We start from the raw sequence: 22,302 nt of genomic DNA, 5'->3' as shown, positions 1-22,302 counted from the left end.
CTATAAGTCAATGGATATAAATATTTAGAATTAGATGCACTTTCAAACAGAACTTTCAAAGAACAGTGTTAGTCTTTTGAAAGTCTTCCAAATAGAGTATTGTCTTTTCTATGTAATTCATTGGTACAATGTTTCTCAACCGCAGCCATTTTAATACATGCAGATTTCCTAGAGTTGAAGACCACACATCTTAATGTGGCTGAGACTGAAAAGCATTATATTAACATCTTGCGATTTTCATTGAGCATCTGGCATATGGATTTTTTTCCCTTTTATTTTGAACATATCAGATGCCCCTTTGATTAGTCTTAGCACCCTTTGCTAACCTTTTTTTTTTTCTTTATTCTTTTCTGAGATCAGCGCTACAGTTTCTGATTTTCTTTATTCTACTTGTAGGATTTTATCCTCTTTTCATTCAAAGTTTTGCAGTCCAACTATAGCAACTATACTCGAGGAGACAACTTAGCCATTGTGGCTTATTCAACCAAACAAGAATTTAAAAGCATCATGGCTCATTCTCATGAGTGACCACAATTATGGTTTGCTTGTAAAAATGCTGGTTTATAGATTAAACAAGACAGATGCATTTAAAAATGCTTAGAAGCCCATTTCAAATCTAGACAGCATACTAAAAAGCAGAGACATCACCCTGCCAACAAAAGTGCGTATAGTCCAGGCCATGGTTTTCCCAGTTGCAATGTACGGCTGTGAAAGTTGGACCATAAGAAAGGCTGAGTGCCAAAGAATTGAGGCCTTTGAACTATGGTGCTGGAGAAGACACCTGCAAGTCCCTTGGACTGCAAGGCTTCAAACCGGTCAGTCCTAGAAGAGATCAACCCCGACTGCTCTTTAGAAGGCCAGATCCTGAAGTTGAAACTCAAATACTTTGGCCATCTAATGAGAAGGAAGGACTCACTGGAGAAGGACCTAATGCTGGGAAAGATTGAGGGCAATAGAAGGGGACGACAGAGAATGAGATGGCTGGATGGAGTCACTGAAGCAGTAGATGTGAACTTAAATGGACTCCAGAAGATGGTAGAGGACAGGAAGACCTGGAGGAACGTTGTCCATGGGGTCACGATGGATCGGACACAACTTCGCAATTAACAACAACAAAAGAAGCCCGTTTGGTGTGGTGATTAAGGTACTAGATTAGAAACTTGAAGACCAGAAATTCTAGCACCACCTTAGGCATAAAGCCAGCTGAGAGGGCCAATCACTTTCTCCCAGCTCTAAAAAAGAAGCAATGGTAAACTACTTCTGAAAAATCTTGCCAAGAAAACTGCAGGAACTTGTCCAGGCAGTCTCTGAGAATCAGACACAATGGAATGGAAGAAAAAAAACAATGGTATATCATTATCCCTTTACAGCACCATCCTCTATCCAACTCTTCTCCATACTAAAATGTAGTCCTGTAGCACATACCAATTCCAGCTGAATTACACCATTCAGAAGAACAGTTTTAGTTCAGTGCTTTATACTGCTTTTCTAATTAAAATAGTACAATTGTATTTTAAAACCATGTATGTATATTATTAAAAAAACACTGATCTAAGATTTTATGGATATTACAAACTGTAGCTCTGAAATACTTTATCTCAAATGAAAAATTTTAATTGTCTTCATGTCATACTCTATCCCATCACATACATACACATGATTTGCAGAATGTATTCATATTTGAATGTTTCATCCATCAATAGAACACAATCAAAAGGAGAACAATTCAATTGTAAAATCATAAGTTAAATAAAAATTGAAGCATATGTTTCTTTTTAAAAGCCCCAAATGCTTTATTACAGTTTAAATAAACATTCATTTCATTTTCCAGTCTATTATGACTGAAATTTAGCTGAGATCACCCAAAAACATTTGTTTTTCTTGCATATAATTTTGCAATAGAATTTATACAGATTGTTTAAAGCAAATCTGCTAGTTCTGCAATAAGCACACATGCTGACAAATCAAATTTCTTGTAAAAGTTGATTTATGTTTATTCTATTTTTATTCCTCCCTTCATCTAAGAAGTTCAAGGCAGCACATATGGTTCTCCCTTTTATTCTCAAAATAAACTTTTAATAATCTTTAAATCAGACTACAGCATTGTGGCTAATAAGGGAACTGAACTGAGTCTCCTTCCAAGACTTTACTGCAGAGGTGTCAAATTGCCGGCCCACGGGCCAGATGCGTCACAAGGAAACTGCACCCACCCAATTGCCAGCAATGGGGGAAAAGTTCTGATACGTCACACGACATCACGTGATGTCACGAGTTTGACATGTCTCCTCTACTGGGCTGAAAACTACTTTGGGGTCCAAAGTGAAAAATTAGCACCTCTCTGCAATTTAAATTAAACCCATCTTTCCCCAGGATTGCACAGAAGTTGCAAAAGGCAGCTATGGCATTCTAGGGAAGAAAACTCCACTTTAATGCAATGCAGTCAAATGCTATGTCTGGACTGTTTTGTGCAATGAAATATCTTTTTCACATGTTTTCAACTCAGATATAGACTGCATGTCTCATTATAATAACATTGTTTTCTCATTAAAGAAATAGATTAAGAAAAGAAAGCACAAACATTTTCTCATAGGGTGAACAGGACTAATTATTGAACAGTTCTTTAGAAATTCACCATCTTGAGTACACCCTAGAAAGTTGAAATATAAAGTGATATATGGGAAGGTATAAATATTAATGATAGTGGCTAATGTTGACCTGGAAGCAACTGAATGGAATTTTTTAATAAATGATGCACATTGCTGATTGATATCAGTAATGCTTAGTTAATTTTTCAACTCAAAAACGATGCCAAGGGTTGAAGAGGCATAGATAACAAAGGCAACATCAGACTACTATACTGTGGCACTGTTCTTATGTATGTTGATTATACTTATTATGAATCTAATGAAGTGGGTGAAGTGTGCATATTTTTGAATGGGATAGGAATGAATTTGTAAAGAAAAGTCAATATTTTTTTAATAAGTGAAGAAATAAGTAAATTACTAAATATGATTATCCATAGGTATGAGATTATCTGATAAACTGCAGATTATCTGATAAAATCTTATAAATCTAGATAAATACAAAGTTTATTTATACTAGTGATTGCATGACTCTTATGGACTACGTAAGCAGATTCCACACTGTTGTTACTGAAACAACTTTCTTTTCTGGAAATGGCAATTTTAACATTAAAGGGATATCTTGGGAAAACACTTAATGTGATATATCATATGACCTTGTTTTTCTCTTTTTTAAAACACAATTTTACTAAATTTCAAATACAAGAATAAAAATACACAAGAGGAGACAAAGTTGAAGAGAAAGAAAATCAGACAGAAAGCAAAATTAGTGCAATAAGAAAAAGTTTAAAAAGAAAGAAAAAGAACAGTTTCAAACTTTCCTTGGTACAGATAAAATGTATTCAACTCTTACCATAAGATTAAGAATTATATCATTTTAATGATATAATTTTTCCTAATTTTTTTCTTAATACAATATCTTTCTCTGGAATGGCCAACCCATCTACAGAAACTAGTTGCATGATTTCTAGAACTCGTGGAAAGGCTTCATTTTGATAAGCATTATTCAACACCACATCCCATTTCTTTCCTTTTAGTACTGCCTCAAGGTTTACACCAGCCCCTATGTAACATGGCATGATACTATGGCAATTGTAAATTAATGCATATGGAGGTTCCCTACAGTTGCTCTATTGCCCATTGCTGTGTGCAAGTTAATATGAAAAGCCAAGGGTGACTCTGTGCATTTCAGACACAGGACACCGAGATGTTTAGTAATGCAAACCACATGCCATTGAAATCCTTTAGTCTTGCAATGAGAGTGATCCATGCATTCCATTCAGATCTCCTAATCCTAAAGAAAACAACGAATAGCTCATGGCTTTACTCATGGCATCCATCCTTTTCTTGACTTCCATACATCAAATGGAAGTCATGCATTCTGAAGAAAATGACCCTAAATATGCATAGTTGACGTACATCTTTCTTGATCTCCTTGTTTATATACACCTATCTAAGAACTCCTACTCTGAATTCTCCTCTCCAGCAACCTATAAATCTAAAGAAGTCTTGATGCATCAGCAATGAATGAAAAGGGCTAGCATTGCAATGTTCATCACTGTAGGCTCTGGGTACACTGGGATTTTATTCTCCCAACTAACTCATCGGTTTCCATTTAACATTCCCTGGATACCATGACAATACTCTTTCCTAAGAACTTGTGTAAGCTGATGCTGCTTTATAACTTCCATTTCACAATCAAATCTCAGCATCAAAAGCACTTGTACAAATGGTCCTCTATTTATGACCATAACTGAATCCAAAATTTCCATTGCTAAGCAAGACACTTATTGACCTCATTTTACATTTCTTGCCAAAGTTAAGTGTATCAGTACAGTTGTTAAATTAGTTACACAGTTAAGTGAATAAGGTTTTCTCATTGACTTACTGCAACAGTCATGAATACCTGTCAGTTACCAAGCATCCAAATTTTGATCATTTGACTGTGATGCTGTAATAAATGTGTATGTGTGAAAACTAATCATAAGTCACTTTTTTCAGTGCTGTTGCAACTTCAGTCACTAAATGAATGGTTGTAAGTCGAGGATTACCTGTAGTGTTGAGCATAGTGTGGTATGTAGCCTCTGAATGTACTGTATTAATAATCCTCAATGAAGAATAAGTTCAGCATAGTTTAAAGCACTTCACTTTAAATACCAAGTTTTTCCTTGATGCCAACTAAGTAGGCACAAGACTGAAGCTTGTGACAGTTTGTCTTATTCAGATGTAGATCTGTAAAACATACCAACAACTTGTTTATGGGGGGAAGGGAGGGCAAGGAACACTTATTTCTCTTAATCATCTACTATCAGGAATATCAGAATAATAATAATATAATAATAATAATAATAACAACATTATTGTCACTTTAAATGTACACCAATGGGCACACATCAAAATGAAATTTCGTTGCATGCAGCTCTCAAAGGGTCACCACCTCCAATATACACTTCTTGTTCGTGGCCAGCTCAAGTTTCAGATCGTCCATTTTAGTCTCTAGGAAGCAAACCATGGCAAACAGGACAGATGGAAATGGAGCTCCATGTGGATTAGGCCTCAAATTAGCTGGTATTCCTGCACAACAACCTTGCCTCCTTTTCTTTTTCTGATCCTTTCTCTTCCACCTTTTCCTTAAAGAGGCCTTGCTTCTTTTTGCCCCTGGAGCACGCTGGACCCTGGTACTGGCAGAGGATGGAAGTCAAGTTGCTGATTTATCTCAAAGGTGCTTTTTTTCTTCAAAAGGCAACTGGACTGTTCTTTTCTTTGAGGAAAAAAAGGAAATTATTTCACTTCTCATCCAAGAAGTTTCATCAGTTCTGAATGATAAGGGGGGAGGGGAAATGGAAGGACTCCACAGACAGATTTATCCTTTTCCATCATCTTTTCTTTCTGACACTCCATTTTCTCACTTTCTCTCTGCATTCAGCAGGTTGCCAGAAGGGGCCACAAGGATGGAAATTTGGTTATCCGTTGCATGATGTTGCCCAGTCTTTTTGGTTTGCAGGCTACTTGTTAAAGTTCATCATGCACATCCATCATTTCATGGGTGGAGTTTGTGCCTGACTTTTGGAACAGCATCAACCAATCTGAGCAAAATTATTCTCATGGGTCAAATAATGCCTGATTATAGAACCCAGCTGCTAATGGGTAAAAAAAATTCCAGTGAGCTTAAAAGAAGCACAAAACCAAAAAGGAAATAATTCCATCAGACAGTACAGTAACCAATGTTATGCGAAGAAAGGGTTGTTTTCTTATTAAACTGGGTGTGCATTGCAAATAAAAAAGCCACGTACCAGGAAAACCATCTATTCAGTAAATGTAAACCCAAGTTTTTAAATAAAGTATGTTTACACAGCATGCCTGCAATTCCATGTAATGGTTGACTAGGGGTACAGAAAATAGTGTGCAACCAAGAGCAACACAGTAGACCTGGCCCTACCAGAAATCAAATTGAGACTCATCAATTTTTTATTTCTTTTTCACATTTCTGAAATCTCCCTCAAAGAGGACAGCCAAGCAGGGCTTTTCTCCAACGAATCACCACCAACAAATAATTTTCATGTTCTCTCCAAAAATTCTGTTTACCTTCCTGTAATAATCACGTTTGCCAGCACAAGGTTTGATTTTCATTGCTCAATACTGCCAGCAGGCACTGGAGGATAATGATGGGTTACCGTTAACAGTGCCGCCCCCTTTAATTGACTGCATAAGAAAAGTTATTTTTTTAAAAAAACAATCGGTAACTGCCCTCAGCTACATATTCCACAATCGCGTAATAGGATCCTTGGTACATAAAAATACAGGTATGCAGGATTTCTCTACCTTAAGGGAAATTCCAGACTGATTCCCTTAAATACAAAAAAACCCTTTCAGGTGGTTGCCAAATGCGTGCTTAAGAAGAGGAGAGAACCGGATCTACAAAGTGGGTTTATAATTCTTTAGCGCAACTTCATAGAGCATGAAAGCTTTCCTTGTAACCGTTTAACACGTGATTAGATTTGAGCATGAGCCAGTTTCCCCTTTTTGCCTAAAATACCCTTGTTCTCAAGTTCTTCTCCCTTAGGCTATCATCCTTAAACAGCCTCCTCGAGTTAGTGAAAGGAAAGGGACGGGAGGGAAGTTTGCACGTGTGAACGAACCAGTCTCCTTCGCGAATATACTTAAACGCGCAGTAAAGCTATAAAACCACCCCACCAAGGGTGCGAGAGGTAGGGGCAATCGTGAGGTGGAATAAGCCAGGCCTTCGAAGGCTACGTTTGAAGGTCAGCGCCGTCGCCATCCCGCCCTCACCAGTCCGGCAGACTTTTCTGCCCCGCAGCTGCGTTTTCCGCGAGGCTGCGCAGGGTGACAAATTGAGGGCGAGCAGTCAAAGCCGTTTGCTCCTCCGCCCTTACTCCCCGGCGGTTCAGAGGCGGAGCTCTAATAGTGTTTTTTTATTTCTTCCCCGAGGCCGGCAGCCAATTTCTAGCAGCGCCTGCGATCCTGGCGCACCACCTCTGTTCTCTTCCCGCATCTCTCTCTCTTTGCTACTCTCTGCGCGGAATTGCCATGGCTGTCTGGAGCGGATCCGGTTCCGTCCCGGCAACCTTGGTCAGGCCCAGCTTGACCTCTGTCTCTTCGGGAGAGCTACAGAGCCTTCGGACGTGCAACTGCGAGATGGCGGTGTTACCGCTACGGCAGCTGCTCTCCCTACAACCAGACTCCTTCCTACTGCAAGGGGATATTCTGGCGGTGCTGAGTCCGCTCGACCGGCGGGCCGGGGGCGGCTTCACGGTGATAAGCGACGGGTTTCTCCAGCTGGATGGCCAACAGCAGTGCAGGCTCACCGGCTATTTCAAGAGGTAAACAGCCGCTTTTCTAATTTTCCTTCCCCGCGCTTGTCTTGATGCAGGGGAAGGAGGGGACAGGAATCGCATCCTACAGGTCGCGAGAAAAGTGGGTCTGGCACTTAACAAATCTTTCCGTTTTGAAAAAGAAAAATTACTTGCTATATTGCTGCCTGCCGGCTGTTTAGCAAATGGTATTAAAACTAAAAGGTTCATAAAACGGCTCCCTATTTGTGGGCCTATATCCCAGCCAACCACTAATCATTGTTTGCACCCAAACTTCCCTAATTCCAACCTGAGTCCTTCACATGATCTAAAAGCTGAATTGATATTTTGGTATCATTTGCAGGCTATGCAATGCTAGGGTGGGTGAGTATGTTACTGTTGTTTGACTTGGAAAGATGGAGAGGGATTTTATAGGAAAAATAGGCATGGAGGAGAGAAACTGATGTAGTCTTTTCTTTCTCACAAATAACTGCATTAAGTTTAATGGCGGAAGAACATCCCCTAACCATAGTCCTAAACTAGGAGCCAGATTGAATAGATGAACAAGATCTAGTGAGAGACCAGATAAATATACAATATTGCAAAAAGCAATAGCCATTTCCTGATTAATAAACATTGTGCATAGGATTGCTGGGTAACCTTGCCAGTTGATCCTCATTAAATGTAGGACACCCCACATTCTGCAGTTTATTTAAAAAAGAGGTAAATTGGAGCATTCTGAGGGACCTTCAGCCAGCCTTCTCTGACAGAGTACTGACCGGTATTTATCATGATTTCTATCAGGCTTTTCACCATGTGATTGCTGTTTAAGAGACCTGGTACCTTAGCAAAAGAGCCAGTAGAATAGATAGAGGAAATGTTGAATATCAGTTCTTAATATAGCAATAATCTCCTATTACAATACAGTAATACTCTACTTGTGTTTCCAATTTGATCAATCAAGACTGCCACTGAGATAGAAACAAAAAGATTAATTTTCGGAAGAAGGACATTTATGAGTGTGTGCTTAAGGACTACTAGTCCTACCTGGACTAGTTCTTAGTCTTATCTGTGCTATGCATACCACTCATTCACAGCTCCTGACTTAGTAGAATGATTGCTCCAGGGCCTGCTTTGAAGGGAGAAATCAGAGAGTAGACCTAACTGAACAGGAGGAGACCTTGATAGAAAGGTCTTGTCTCATCTAGAATCTAGATAGTGCAGCATAGAGATATGGCTACCCACAAAAGACATAAAAGGTGGTGGATTGAATGGGACAGACATTGGATGAGTGGATAGATAGGAATTTCAGCCACTGAGGAAAAAAATACAATACCAGAAGTTACCAGAGATGCTGCTATATACCACCAGATTGTTGGTTAATATTTGCTCAATGTGGTTCTCCAAAGTTGGTTAGATTTTAATGGAACTGTTGTGGATTCTATTTGTTTGTACGAAATGAACTGTACTAATTAAACTATGCTTTTATTAATAAACTCCCCTCCCACCAGTTACGAGTGTGTAGTCACTACAGCAATGAGGCTTTATTATTGCATAGCTTCCTTTAAGACATTCTAAAAATTTCTGCCTAGGGGTTTATATGTAAAACAAGTAGCCTATGGCTTCTTTGTTAATTGATCCTGATGTGTTTGACAGAATTGTGTAACAGGTTATTCTTGCATACTTTTGTTTTCTTTGTTGTCTGATAAAGCTTACAATATAAAAACTTGGCCTTTCAAAGATAAGTAAACAGTTGTGACTTTTCCTCTGCTTTATTAAGGAATCTCCGTAAAGTACATTATTATGGCACATATCTTATGTAGCCTTTGGAAACATGCTGTAGAGGAAGCATTTGAAAAATACCTTTTTTACTAAAGCAAATGAGTCATTGGTTCTCGTCCAGCAGTACCAAGGGGTGACACCCTTCAACTTATTCTTGGCATACACCTATCAGTTAGCTGGAAGAACTGTTTCTTCACAAGGCAATGTAATTTAATACTGTTATTAATAATCCAAGACCAACAAACATTAAACAATGTTTAATATTTAAAAGACACATGTTAAAAATTATGTGAAAATCAAACAATCAAAATTATGAAGAAGACACCACTTATTTTTTATAAGTTAAATCAAAAATTTTACTACTGCTAGAGTTAGTACTTTAATAGAACATGAGGTAGGGATTCAACCTCTGTCTGAACAAAATCATAGAAATATAATTTTCTGATAGGAAGTTGAATAAGATAGGTTGACTCTATATGGGAAGAAAAAGCCCTGAATGTGTTTGAAATGTTGCCTTAAAGAGTTTGGATTGCAAAATGGTTAAAGATTTTCATCTATTAGAGGTGAGAAAGACAAGAAAGTTATAATATAAACCCTAAAGTTAATTTGGTATTTGTTTTTTGACTGAAGAAAAACTTACTTTTTGATGATCTTATGCAAGAAGACTACATAAGATGCAATCTTGTGTGATGATATCACACACATGTCCTTTGCTTGCATGCAGAGACACATGAGATGAAGTTATTATGAACAAGGGCCTGTTACGGGAGCACTTTGTTGGAATCTAACATTGTAGGCTGTTATACAGGCTTATGTATTCCAGAAGTTAGAAAAGGTACAATAAGTGTTTTTGGCTTGTTAGCCTGACCATAGTAATAAACCAAATAGAGGTGCAGTTTATGTAGGAGGAGCAAACTAGGTGACATGGCTGTAGGCATATTCTTATTTTAAAAGCAAACATGGTAGGAAGGACATTAATAAACATAAAACAATGATAAAAACATCTCAGCTTTTGTCACTAATGGATTTTTTTTTATTGGAGAAATTGGAGCTTGCAAATGGTGATCTCAATTTTCCATTATTTTCTCCTTTTAGAAAGCTGTACCATCTTAACTGTTCCTCTCATTTTATGCACTACATATGAATCATTTTCAATGGACAACCAGTATGTCTGGGTTAGCTGACTCATGGATGCCTGTTTACTTATTGCTTCTAGCTCCTTTCCAACTTTTCTTAGATGCAGCTGGCAGTATTTTATTCCATAAAATCCATTAGCCCTGGTAAGAAAAATGAAACATTGCAGTTTCACTGCAATATGCTTACAAAATAACTAGTTCTATTTCTAAACAATAAAATTTTCAATAACTAAACTGTTTCTGGAGAGAGGAAAATATATACCATAGTGTTGTCAGCCATTACAGGGAAAATGTTAGTTAAGCTAGCTCAGTGTTTCTCAACCTTGACAATTTTAAGGCATGTGGACTTCAACTCCCAGAATTCCACAGCATTGCTGGCTGTGGAATTCTGGGAGTTGAAGTCCACATGCCTTAAAATTGTCAAGGTTGAGAAACACGGAGCTAGATGAATGCATATTGTCGTATGCAATTAATTTAGTTAGAATAACAGAGTTGGAAGGGATCTTGTAGGTCATCTAGTCCAACCCCCACCCCACCCAAGCAGGAGTGCCTACACCATTTCTGTCAGATGGCAGTCCAGTCTCTTCTTGAAAGCTTCCAGTGATGAAGCTCCCACAACATCTGAAGCCAAACTGTTCCATTGGTTGATTGTTCTCACTGTCAGAAAAATTCTCCTTATTTCTAGGCTGAATCTCTTCTTGATCAGTTTCCATCCGTTATTCCTTGTCTGGCCTTCAGGTGCTTTGGAAAATAGGTTGATCCCCTCCTCTCTGTGACAGCCCCTCAAATATTGGAACACTGCTATCATGTCTCCCCTGGTCCTTCTCTTCACTAGACTAGCCATGCCCAATTCCTGTAACCATTCTTCATATGTTTTAGCCTCCAGTCCCCTAATCATCTTTGTTGCCCTTCTCTGCACTTTTTCTAGAGTCTCAACATCTTTTTTATAGTGTGGAAACCAGAACGGATTGCAGTATTAGAGGTGTAGTCTTAGCTAAGGCTTTATAGAGTGGTATTAGTACCTCATGTGATCTTGATTAAATCCCTCTATTAATGCAACTTAGGATTGTATTGGCTTTTTTGGCTGCCGGCGCACACTATTGGCTCATATTTAATTAATTGTCCACTAAAACTCCAAGATCAGCTCTCAGAGTTATTGCTATTAAGCCTGATTTCACCCAATCTATATGTGTACTTTTGATTTTTCTTGCCTAAGTGTAAGTTTCTGGCATGCCAAAGACAGGTGCCAGTCCACAGACCAGGTGGTTGGGAACCCCTGATGTAGATGCTCAGAAAGTTAAGCAATTTTAGGGTCATTAAGTGGACAAAGCAAAACAGCTGCCTGCCAAAAGGAGGTCAGGCAGCTGCCTTCCATACATGGAGGGAACACCTACACTGGGCTAGAGAAATGAACCTCAGATCCTTAGGATGTAAGCTTCATTTCTCCAGCCCAATGCAGGAGTTCCCCTCCCCTCTGTTCATGGAACGGAACTCCTATGATGGGTTGCAGAAATTCAGCTTTGATCCCAAAGATCTGAGCTTAATTTCTGCAACCTGACAAAGGATTTCTGCCCCCACCCAGGAGTGGAAGGGAGGGGAAATCATCAGGCAGCAGCAGTTTGCAACCTGCCCTGACGGCTTCCCCATTGACTTTCTGAGGAAGCCAGCAGAGAAGATTGCGTCACGTGACTGCGGGGCATGGGTGAGAACAACATTTTACAAGAGCCAGAAATGTATGACAGACCATAAAGCATCCTTTCTGAGCTGCTGTAACTTCAAACAGTCATTAAACACGCATTTATAAGTAGAGGACTACCTGTATACAGAATTACGCTAACAGCTCTGTTTGGAATTTTCTGCTACCGTGCCTTTATCTCTGCCTCACAATTGGAGACGCATAGAAATAGTTTTTGCTAATAAATTTAGTATAAGGATGGAAAACCTATGTCTCTTCAGATATTGCTGAATTTTGGCTCCCAGCATCCTTCGACATTAGGCAGACAATCTGGGACTGATAAAGTTGTAAGTTAGCAGTATTCCCTCGTTTTGAGGCTAGTTTCATCTGAACCTGAGTTGCATGCATCCTGTCTTTGACTAATCAAATTATAAATGATCTTCAGTGTTAAACTCTTATGCCTACATTCTCCAGTTAGGTTTGGACATCATTGTACATCCTGTTTTGATATATTAAGATATAAATTATCCAAAACAGCATTTCCAAGCCACCCTGGTTGGAGCACAGCAGAGGCTGTGATTTCCTATGGGCCTTTTTCACATTAAGCCATTAGGCTGATTTACTATATCCGCTAGAAATATTCAGTGCTAAGGATTTTATTTAAAAAAAAAAATGCTTTGGAGCACATCAAAGTGCAGACAAGTCCTTAAAGCTGCTGCATCTTTTTCTGGGATCATGCAGTTGTCACAACAATCCTAAGAAAAGGTAGTTGCTTTAAGTAATTGCAGGTAAGTGCTAAATTTGCATCCCAGTGTGTTGCAAAACACTTCTTGGAGTGAATTTGAAGCTTTGCATAGACCTTTTATTCTGTATGATAGTCAGTCTGCATCGTTACCATTTCCTCTTTTTCCAGTTATTTTTACTGGAGAAAGGAAGACTTGGGGGTGATGACTAATGTCATCTCAGTTGTGACTGAAATGCTGTTTCTAGTTGTCCTGCAATCCTCCATAAATCATCTTTTCCATTTTTTGCTCCTCCTGTAATTTTAACACATTTATTAACTCCTTTTCCCACATCAGATGGGCCATACAAATCTATGGTGGGGCAGACTGTGAGATTTGAAAGAAACTATTAGGGGTGTCAAACTGCTGGCCTGCGGGCCGGTTGTATCATATGGAGGCCCCGCCCACCCCAGCTCCAGCAATGCAAAAAAAGTCACACTACATCACGAGACGTCACGTGATGTACTGCTTTTAAAGTGCCTTCAAGAACTTATCATGAGTTTGCACAAAATCGCGTTTTTAAATTCTATATTTAATCAATGCCTGAATATTTACACTTTATTTTCTTCAACAGGCACGTAGAGTTGAATAGCCATCATGATTACAAAAACTACAGAGAGACTATACTGGCTCGGCCATTGGTGTTTTTCATTAATGTCAGAACAAAACATAACTCTACAAAAGGTATGTACCACAAGGCTATTGTAAAATGTACAGATTGACTGCCTTGTTTATAAAAAGATAATTGGATTCTTACTTTAAAATGGCATGATTGATTTGGGGTAAAGGGGCAGGTTGTGATGTCTCTGTGAAACTGGTAAGATTAGATTGTAAGGGTATGAAAACATGGCTCATGCGCTAATAGTTATATTTAAAAATGCCAAATTCCTATAGGAGCATGTTGCTTATGAAAGTGTTTTTACATACCTTGGGTTCTTATATATGGTTAAGTAGTTTGCTTTTCTGTAAGAGATTCTGTACCTTTAATTGAATCCAAGCCTTTCTCCAGCCAGCTGCAAGAAAATGGAGTAGTCTGTATAACTTACAGCAGTTGAGCTTCTTATATCAACAAAGGTGCTATTCATAAGATTTAGTAAAGTGGAACAGGATGATAAAATAGTCATTGCATCTTAGAAAGTCAGAGAAGAATTCTGTTCAGTATGAAACTCTAAATCAGAAATATGTAGCATAAAAGCAATGAAGTATAAAATAGACTTTAAATAAGAATTCTCTGATGTGGCTTATTTGTTTTGAAAATTTATTATTTTGGCTCTCCTAAGATAAAAATCATTTATAGTAGAAGGCAATAAAACAATTTAACTGACCAAGAATCTTGAATCATCATTAATAAACCTGAAAAAACCCTAACAATTTATTTATAAAATGTATATTCCACATTCTTGTTTTAATAACAATACTAACAATATTAATTATAAAAATATTTACAATTAATAACACTTTAGAATAATTATAATTAAAATCAATAATTGTAGTGTTATTAGAAAGCCCTATTTAGTTTATTTCCAATGCAACAGACCCAATTTTCATCAGACAGATTGGTTAATTTAAATAGTCCAGATGTAATGTCATAAATTGAGATATATGATGTGATTTGCTTCATTTACCTTATGGCATTATTACATTAATGACACAAATTACAATGACTTTCATATGTATTATGTAGTTAAAAGTAATGGACATCCTCTCCCCCTAGGAATCTGTTAAAAGTGGTTTTACTGAAATTCAGCAGAAACACTTAAAATGAAACATATAAAACCACAAATTTCTTGAAAAGTTGTAAAACAAAGGTACTTCTATCCTGCTCAAATGCACAGTTGTCCAGTTAAACAAAAGCTTTAGAGAACTGAAATGTCTTAAACTGACTTGGGGCCAACATAACTGAATAGGAGGGAATTCAAACATCATAATTACCTGTACTGTATGAAATTGTTTCTAAACAACACCAAGATAAGAAAATATTTTAGAAAGCTATATGGAAGTCTGAAGAAGGCTGACTTGTTCCCCATAAAAATGCCTTCTTAGGAATGTACAGGTTCAAAAAAATATTTTAAATATTTTATAAAATAATACAGGGGCAAAACTATTATTTTATAAGTAAGAAAAATATTTGAGATCTGCAAATGTTTATTATTATTGTCTACATTACCAATGTTAAATCCCTTTAGAAAAAACATATACTTTGCTTGTGAATACTCGACACCCAAAGATGAGAAGGCAGATGGAGAACAGCATGAACAATGTAATCTCATCTGTGATTGGGGAAAGCTATAAACTTCAGGTGAGTTGGGCAGATTTTTTGTTTAATATAAGCTTGCTATCTTCAAGTTAGTATTTTGGATAAGTTTTAAGGAGCAACGGACATTGTTCTTTGGATAAATTAGAAAAGCAAAGTCTTTACCCTGGATGGTTATTCATACAGCCATAAATCTACCCAAAGACAGTGAAAAGTGAATGTGGATTGAAGTTTTCTAATATTTTGCTATGTGGCAGCTCAGACCTACTTATCCAACAGTTATTAAAATCTGAGCTGGAGCTCAAACGTGCTCCAAAAACAGCTTTTAATTAAGCTCTAGGATTCTTTGGGATAGAACATGTCTACATGTATGTTGCTAAATGCATAAAAGTTAGTGGATGGCAACATTTCTGATGGTCTGTGTAGAGATATTGTGCTTTACTTCCCCCCTTCCCATTTTGTATACCCAAGCAGGCATTATTATATGGTACTTTCTGATGGCCATTTTAAATGATGGTAACAGACAAATTGCATTTTTACAATGTTTCCAGCAACCTTAATTCTACTGTCTCGTCTATACTGCTAAGCCAGGGGTAGGCAACCCAAAACACTCAAAGAGCCACTTGGACCCGTTTCCCACCAAAAACAAAACACCGGGAGCCGCAAAACCCTTTCGATACCTAAAATGAAGATAACACTGCATATATCCTTTTTTACCTTTATTATAGGTGTGTGTGTGTTTGTGTGTGTGTGTGTGTGTATGTATGTATGTATATATATATGTATGTATATATGTATGCATGTATATATATATGCATGTATATATATATATATATATATATATATATATATATATATATATATATATATATATATTTGCTTTTTGCGTGGATGTGTGGTGGTGACATCCTGTGTGGTTTTTGTGAGTGTGGTTTTTGTGACCCCCAACTACTTATACATCACTGGGTGCCAGGGGCGTGGCCAAAGAAAAGGGGGGAAAAATGGCGGACAGCCTTGTTTGGCGACCCCCGTGAAATGGTCGTTCGACCCCAAATGGGGTCCCGACCCACAGGTTGAGAATCACTGCTTTAAGAGAATAAAATTACATACACACACAGGTAAAAAAGGATATATGCAGTGTTTTCTTCATTTTAGATGTCAAAAGGGTCTCTCTCTCTCTGTCTCTCTCCCTCCCTCTCTCTCTATCTGCCCTTGGTCTGCCACTCCTCTTCCCCCACTCTCTTTCTTTCTCTCTCTCTCTCTCTCTTCTCTCTCTCTCTCTCCCCCTCCCTCTCTCTCTCTCTGTTTCTCCCCCCCCCCTCCTATCTGTTGCTCACCTGGCAAGCTTCAAGCTGTTTCCAACAAGCTCAGGGGTAGGCAACCTCGTCTCTTTTATGACTCATGGACTTCAACTCCCAGAATTCCTGAGTCAGCCTAGCTGGACTAGCTAGCTCTCTCCTGCCCTTCCTGCTTCCTGCAGAGACGCAGCAAAGGGAGGAGCTCCGCCCAGTAAGCTTTTCAGCTCCTCGGAGAACACTGTGAGTGCACTCTCTTTTACACACACAGAGAGAGAGAGAGAGAGAGAAAAGCAGGGAAGCGCAATTGCCTCTCTCTGTCTCTGTCTCTCTCTGCAAAGGCAGAGGAGGCTGGGAGCCACAGGGGAAGGCTCAAAGAGCCGCAGGTTGCCGACCTGTGTGCTAAGCCCTCCCAAAATTCTGGAAGACTATATAATATTTGGCAATACCATGTACAGAGCAGAAGAGGAAGAAGCAGGACAGTCTAAGAATAAATTCAGATGTTGTAATAGCCATGAGGCCTGTTGTTTAAAATCAGATCTCAAGCTGAAAAATGCAGATGAATTGCATTAGTAGTCACCTGTTAATATTGCTGGTATCAGGTTTTATCTACCATTCTGGAACAAAATATAACAGCTAATCTTCATTTCTACAGCTACAAAGGCTAGCTGAATCTTAACTGTTTAAGGCATTGGGATTTTATACTACTATTGTCATCCATGTTAATCACCTGTTTGTTTGTTTGTATGGCTGAACAATTTGCGGTGGTCTCATAATAATAATAATAAAGTTGGAAAGGACCTTAGAGATCATCTAGTCCAGCTCCCTGCTCAGGCAGGAAACCCTATACCATTTCGGACAAATGGCTGTCCAGTCTCTTCTTAAAAACTTCCAGTGTTGGAGCATTCATTTAAGTTTTTGGAGAAGTGAGAGAGAGTATATCATGGATAAATATGGCTACAATTTTGAAAGCTCTTTTCTAAGTGTTCAGAATGATAGTTTTTTAGAAGTTACTGTATGTTAAATGTAGAGTTACAATTTTAATGCATTTCCTAGTTCAAAATGGGAGGAAACCATGAAGTTAGTTTTCAGAAATGGTAGCTGTAAGGAGCTCCAAGATGTGGTATGTGTGGGGGGGGGGGGAACAAGTTTTTAAGGGCTGCATCCATTCCTGGAGCATTAGGCCAATCAATCAATCAATAACCATTTTTCTTTTCTCTTTACAGTTTAACTTCCAAGATGTTGTAAAGAAGTTTTTTCCTTCAGAAGCCTATCTGGTTAATGAAGAAAGTTTAAGTTTCTCCTATGAGTTCAAAACTGATGCCTTATTTGATTTCTTTTATTGGTTTGGGTTCAGTAAGAGCACTGTTTCAATGAATGGGAAAGTTCTTAATTTGTCAAGTACCAATCCAGAGAAGAAAGAAATTATAACTAAATTTCTGGATAAAATGAGTGAACCAAATTTGCGTTTAAACAGCTTTTCAGACAGGAAGTTCAGCATTATCTCTAGAGGTGAGTTGATAAACTACTATATTTTAAATATTACATTCTTCATAGGTAGAACAGCTTTATTCTGTGATTAAGTTCACACATTGCAGTAAGACGTTGTTTGTTGAATAAGACACAATGGATCGTGTTTCTACAATATGGTAAGATATAAGCTGGAGTTTACAAACCACTAGGTTTACACACTTTTTCAGTTTTTAAACATCCAGCGAACTGGAATGTCTGGAAATTATGAATTGTTTGGATCAATATATTTGGTCAGGGGGGAGAAGTTTACTTTTTTTTAGATATTACATATGTATGTATATTATCTTGCAGTTTCAATAGATGATGTGTTTAATGGCAACTTGACATCACAATCGACATGGATGGAATCTCCTTTAGCTCTCTGGACAGTTTCAGGCTCTCAGAAGTCTGAAGACAGGTCAAGTATTGAAGTCTGATTCTCTTAACATTGAGAAAATATGTTGAAGAAAGAAGGAAGATAACCACATTGGGATTATCTTATTGCAGAATGCAAGGAATTTCTGCCTTTTGTTGCAAATAATAGGAGTCTCTGCATCCTATGTTGCTTTCATTGATTCAGGATAAGACTCCTGATTACTGAAGAGATATTTACAGAGCTGGTTCTACGTTCAACATTAAAGGCTGTTGAAGCCTAGAGTTTTTGGTATTGCAGTTATCCGTATAGCTAGAATGATTTTAAATCTTGGATTATTTCAGTTTCTAAATAACTACCAGGTTTTCAGAATCATGGAAAAATACATTATTTTTTTTATTGCTCCAACATTTATCATACCTTGGCAAGTTGATAATTCCAAACAGCTTTGAATTGTAAGTAGCTATGGCAGATAGTAACTATGAACTGGAGGGTTTGTTTATTTGTTTTTGTAAAATGGATGGTAAAGAACTGGTAGAAGGAATACTCAAATCCACATCTTTGGATCCAGAAGTCATCTGCTGTCAGAGCTTGGCTGTATTCTAGCTTGGAAAATTTTATTGCGTAGCCTAACTTTCACTCATTGGGCATTATTTTCACAAGGGTTGTGCAATGCTTCAGATTTAATCCAAAAAAGAAAATTCAGGATACTCAACACAGCATCTGTTCAGTTCTTTAAAGCAGCTACATCTTTTCCAGGATTATCTGGCTGCAAGCTGTGGTACTGTTCCAGGAAAAGACAGGCTGCTTTAAAGAGCAGCAGACAGGTGCTACATTATGCACTCCATATTTTGTTGTAATTGAATCCAAAGAGGTGTGCGGTGCACACGTTTATTTGTCCTCTCAAATATAGAATAAACAATCTTTTCAGATACGTATGTAAACCTAACACATTAAAAGAGGTGCTTTGAATCAGAGCTTAATATCTTGGAATGTTACAGAAAATATCAGTGATATGTAGTCCACAGTAAAGAGAAGTGTATTGGCTGCATGGTTGTAAATTTGAAGAGTCACCTCAGGGCTACCTGATGAATATTTTACTTTTTCTTTATGACTTAACATTAAAACAATATTTTTATGGATGAAGTATAATCTTTACATCATGAAAAGCTGACCTTGTTACATTTGAATTGCATGATATATTTTGGGCTTATAGCAGCCTTTCTCACCGATGTCTTCTAGAGCTGCAGCTTCTAAAATTCCCAGCTAAATAGCTTTCTGGCTGTAGGCTCACCCAATCTGGAGAGCGCCAGCAGGTTTAAAGAATGACTGGAATGAATGTGCCATAAAATTATCTCTCTTTTTCTTAGTAGGCTTTTTTATCATGTTAAATGTGTACATCTTAAGGAATGCAATATGCAGTCCCTTTATATTGAAGAGACTTCATGTATAAACAATTGCCTAATCAATGCCTTCTATATATCATTGTTTTACAATAAACAGAGGTTATATGGATCTCTTTTTCTTTTCTCAAGTTTGCTTTCCATGTGCACAATGTCAAAAACTACAGTTCATCTATAAACAAGTTAGATTACACAGCAGGAACTGAATAAGGATTGGAAATAGGTAGGGGGGGGGAAAAAACCACTAAAAAGTACTAAGTATGTAAAATCCCAGAAGAGTATATGATCTGGTGAAGGAATGGCATTTTCCAGATCCTCCAAAATGTTATCCTAGATTGGTGCATTTTTGACATCTCAACTTGATTGTTTTTACAAACAAAAATGGGGAAATTCAATAATAAATAAAAAGACAGATTTAAGAGAATCCCTCCAGAAATGGAAATAAGCAAGAAGGAATTATAAACACAAATATTGTGAATGCATTTTCCCTAACCAAAACTGAAACCAATCCTGGAGATTTCTCTCCAATACACTTGTTGACAGAGGGGGAAGGTCTGCCAGATATCAGATTAGAAAAAAAGAACAGGGCCAGAACCATACTAATAATAGCAATAGTAATAATAATGCCATAATAATATTGTCTACATAATAAGGCATTCCATTTAGAAGTTATTTTGTCTCATCTGCAAATACCAACTATTCAGAAACCATGTGTATTTATACATTCTATCACCCCCCCCCTTCCATCAGAAACAACAAAAATAAAAAACAGGATGGATAGAAGAAAAGGGGTAAACTATACTAGAAAATCAAGAAAATTGAGAATAACGGTAGGAAAGGCAAGAAAAGCAAATTAAAAACATTTCCTATGCAAAAGACTCTTGGCAAAGGATGGGCTCCACCTCACGAAAACAGGGAAAAATGTACTTAGAAAAAGACTGGTCCAACTCATCAGGAGGGCTTTAAACTAAAACGGAGGGGGAAGAGTGACCAATCTTTAGAACCCAAAACCAATCACAAATCCCAAGAAAACAAATCAAACAATGAGGTAGGGAATGATGAGGAAAAAAAATACAACAATCAGGAGATGCAGGAAACATACCCATGGACAGGCATAAAAGTCTTAAATGCTTAAATACAAATGCTCAAAGCTTGGGGAACAAACAGGGCGAACTAGAAGCAATAGTGCACGTGGGTGGGGTATGACATAGTTGGCATAACAGAAACCTGGTGGGACGAAACCCATGAATGGAATGGACTGATGGATACAAATTGTTCAAAAGAAACAGATATGCAAAAAAAGGAGGGGGAGTTGCACTATATGTCAGAGAACACTACATATCTACAGAAATGCACATGATCAAAGATAAAATCTCTCCAGAATTTATATGGGTCAATGTAAAAGGGAGAAATGACACTGCCATAGGTGTATATTACAGGCCACCCAACCAATCAGAAGAAATAGATGAACTCTGCGAACCAGTTAACAAACGTATATAGGAAGCATACCAACAGTAGTAATAGACTTCAACTATCCAGATCGCAACTGGGAGACAAACAGCACTGAGCAGGAGATTAAAAGATCCAATCAACCTAGCCGACAACTTTGTCACCCAAAAGTTGGAGGAGGGAACTAGATGTAAAGCTATACTAGACTTAATCCTTACAAATAGAGAAGAAGTGATAGAGGGAATTGAAATTGCCGGAATCTTGCGTGAAAGTGACCACGTCATACTGGAATTTAATATAATGCAAACACTAACAATAGAAAACAATCTAACCAGTGTCTTAAACTTCAAAAGAGCTGACTTTAACTAACTCAGAGAGAACCTAGGAAAAATCCCATGGATAAAAATCCTAAAGAGGAAAACAACCCAAGAAGCGTGGGAAATCCTGAAAAATGCAATCATAAAAGCCCATATCAGCACAATATCATTGAGAAAGAAAAACAAGAAATTCAAGAAGAAACTAGCATGGCTGCACAAAGATCTCTGACAAACTGAAAGACAAAAAAGACAAATACAAAAAATGGAAAGAGGGGCACATAGATAAGACCGATTATCAGCAGACAGCCAGAATATGCAGAGCTGAAGTCAGGAAAGCAAAGGCTCAGAACAAACAAAGACTTGCAATAGAAATCAAGGATAATAAAAAAAAAGTTTCTTCCAACATATTAACAAGAAAAAAGTCAAGAAAACTATAGGGCCACTAAAGAGAGAAAGCAAGGAAATAACAGGCAACAGGGAGAAAGCAGAGCTGCTTAACTCATACTTTGCATCAGTCTTCACAGAAAAAGAACCTATAGCCCAACATACCAAAAAAATCACTGCAAAAAAACAAAAATTAAAATAAGCAAGAAAATGTTAAGAGAACACCTATCCGACCTTCACGAATATAAATCAGGAAACTACAGACCAATCAGTTTAACATCAATACCTGGGAAGATCCTAGAAAAGATAATCAAAAAAAGATCTTCAAACAACTAAAAGCAAACAAAGTCATAACCAGTAGCCAGCACAGGTTTGTTAAGAACAGATCATGCCAAACCAATCTTATTTCATTCTTTGATAAAGTAACTAAATTAGTAGACCAGCGAAATGCTGTGTACGTAGTATACTTAGATTTCAGTAAGGCATTTGATAAAGTAGATCACAACCTACTCCTTGGTAAACAAGAAAAAGTTGGAATAGACAACAT

The 22,302-nt window shown here is 37.7% G+C and overlaps 1 protein-coding gene and 1 long non-coding RNA gene across 2 annotated transcripts; one reads left to right on the top strand and one right to left on the bottom strand.

Moving 5' to 3' along the window:
* Positions 1–6,717: 6,717 nt before the first annotated feature.
* MEDAG (mesenteric estrogen dependent adipogenesis) lies at positions 6,718–19,717 on the top strand. Its single transcript, XM_039323618.1, has 5 exons — positions 6,718–7,423; positions 13,343–13,452; positions 14,955–15,067; positions 17,544–17,829; positions 18,142–19,717. The coding sequence occupies exons 1-5, from the start codon at positions 7,131–7,133 to the stop codon at positions 18,264–18,266; spliced, it is 927 nt and encodes a 308-aa protein (XP_039179552.1). The 5' UTR covers positions 6,718–7,130; the 3' UTR covers positions 18,267–19,717.
* Positions 9,150–14,942, bottom strand: LOC120299139. The gene is made up of 2 exons (XR_005554348.1): positions 13,696–14,942; positions 9,150–10,452 (listed from the first exon to the last, which is right to left on the bottom strand). It is a non-coding gene; the product is annotated as an uncharacterized LOC120299139 (long non-coding RNA).
* Positions 19,718–22,302: the final 2,585 nt, after the last annotated feature.

The sequence above is a fragment of the Crotalus tigris genome, unplaced genomic scaffold, assembly GCF_016545835.1.
Source record: "Crotalus tigris isolate CLP2741 ecotype Arizona unplaced genomic scaffold, ASM1654583v1 scf7180000024280.1573445, whole genome shotgun sequence".
Classification (NCBI taxonomy): domain Eukaryota; kingdom Metazoa; phylum Chordata; class Lepidosauria; order Squamata; family Viperidae; genus Crotalus; species Crotalus tigris.
Note: the sequence above shows the minus strand (reverse complement) of the source record. Positions and strands in the feature narration are given on the sequence as shown.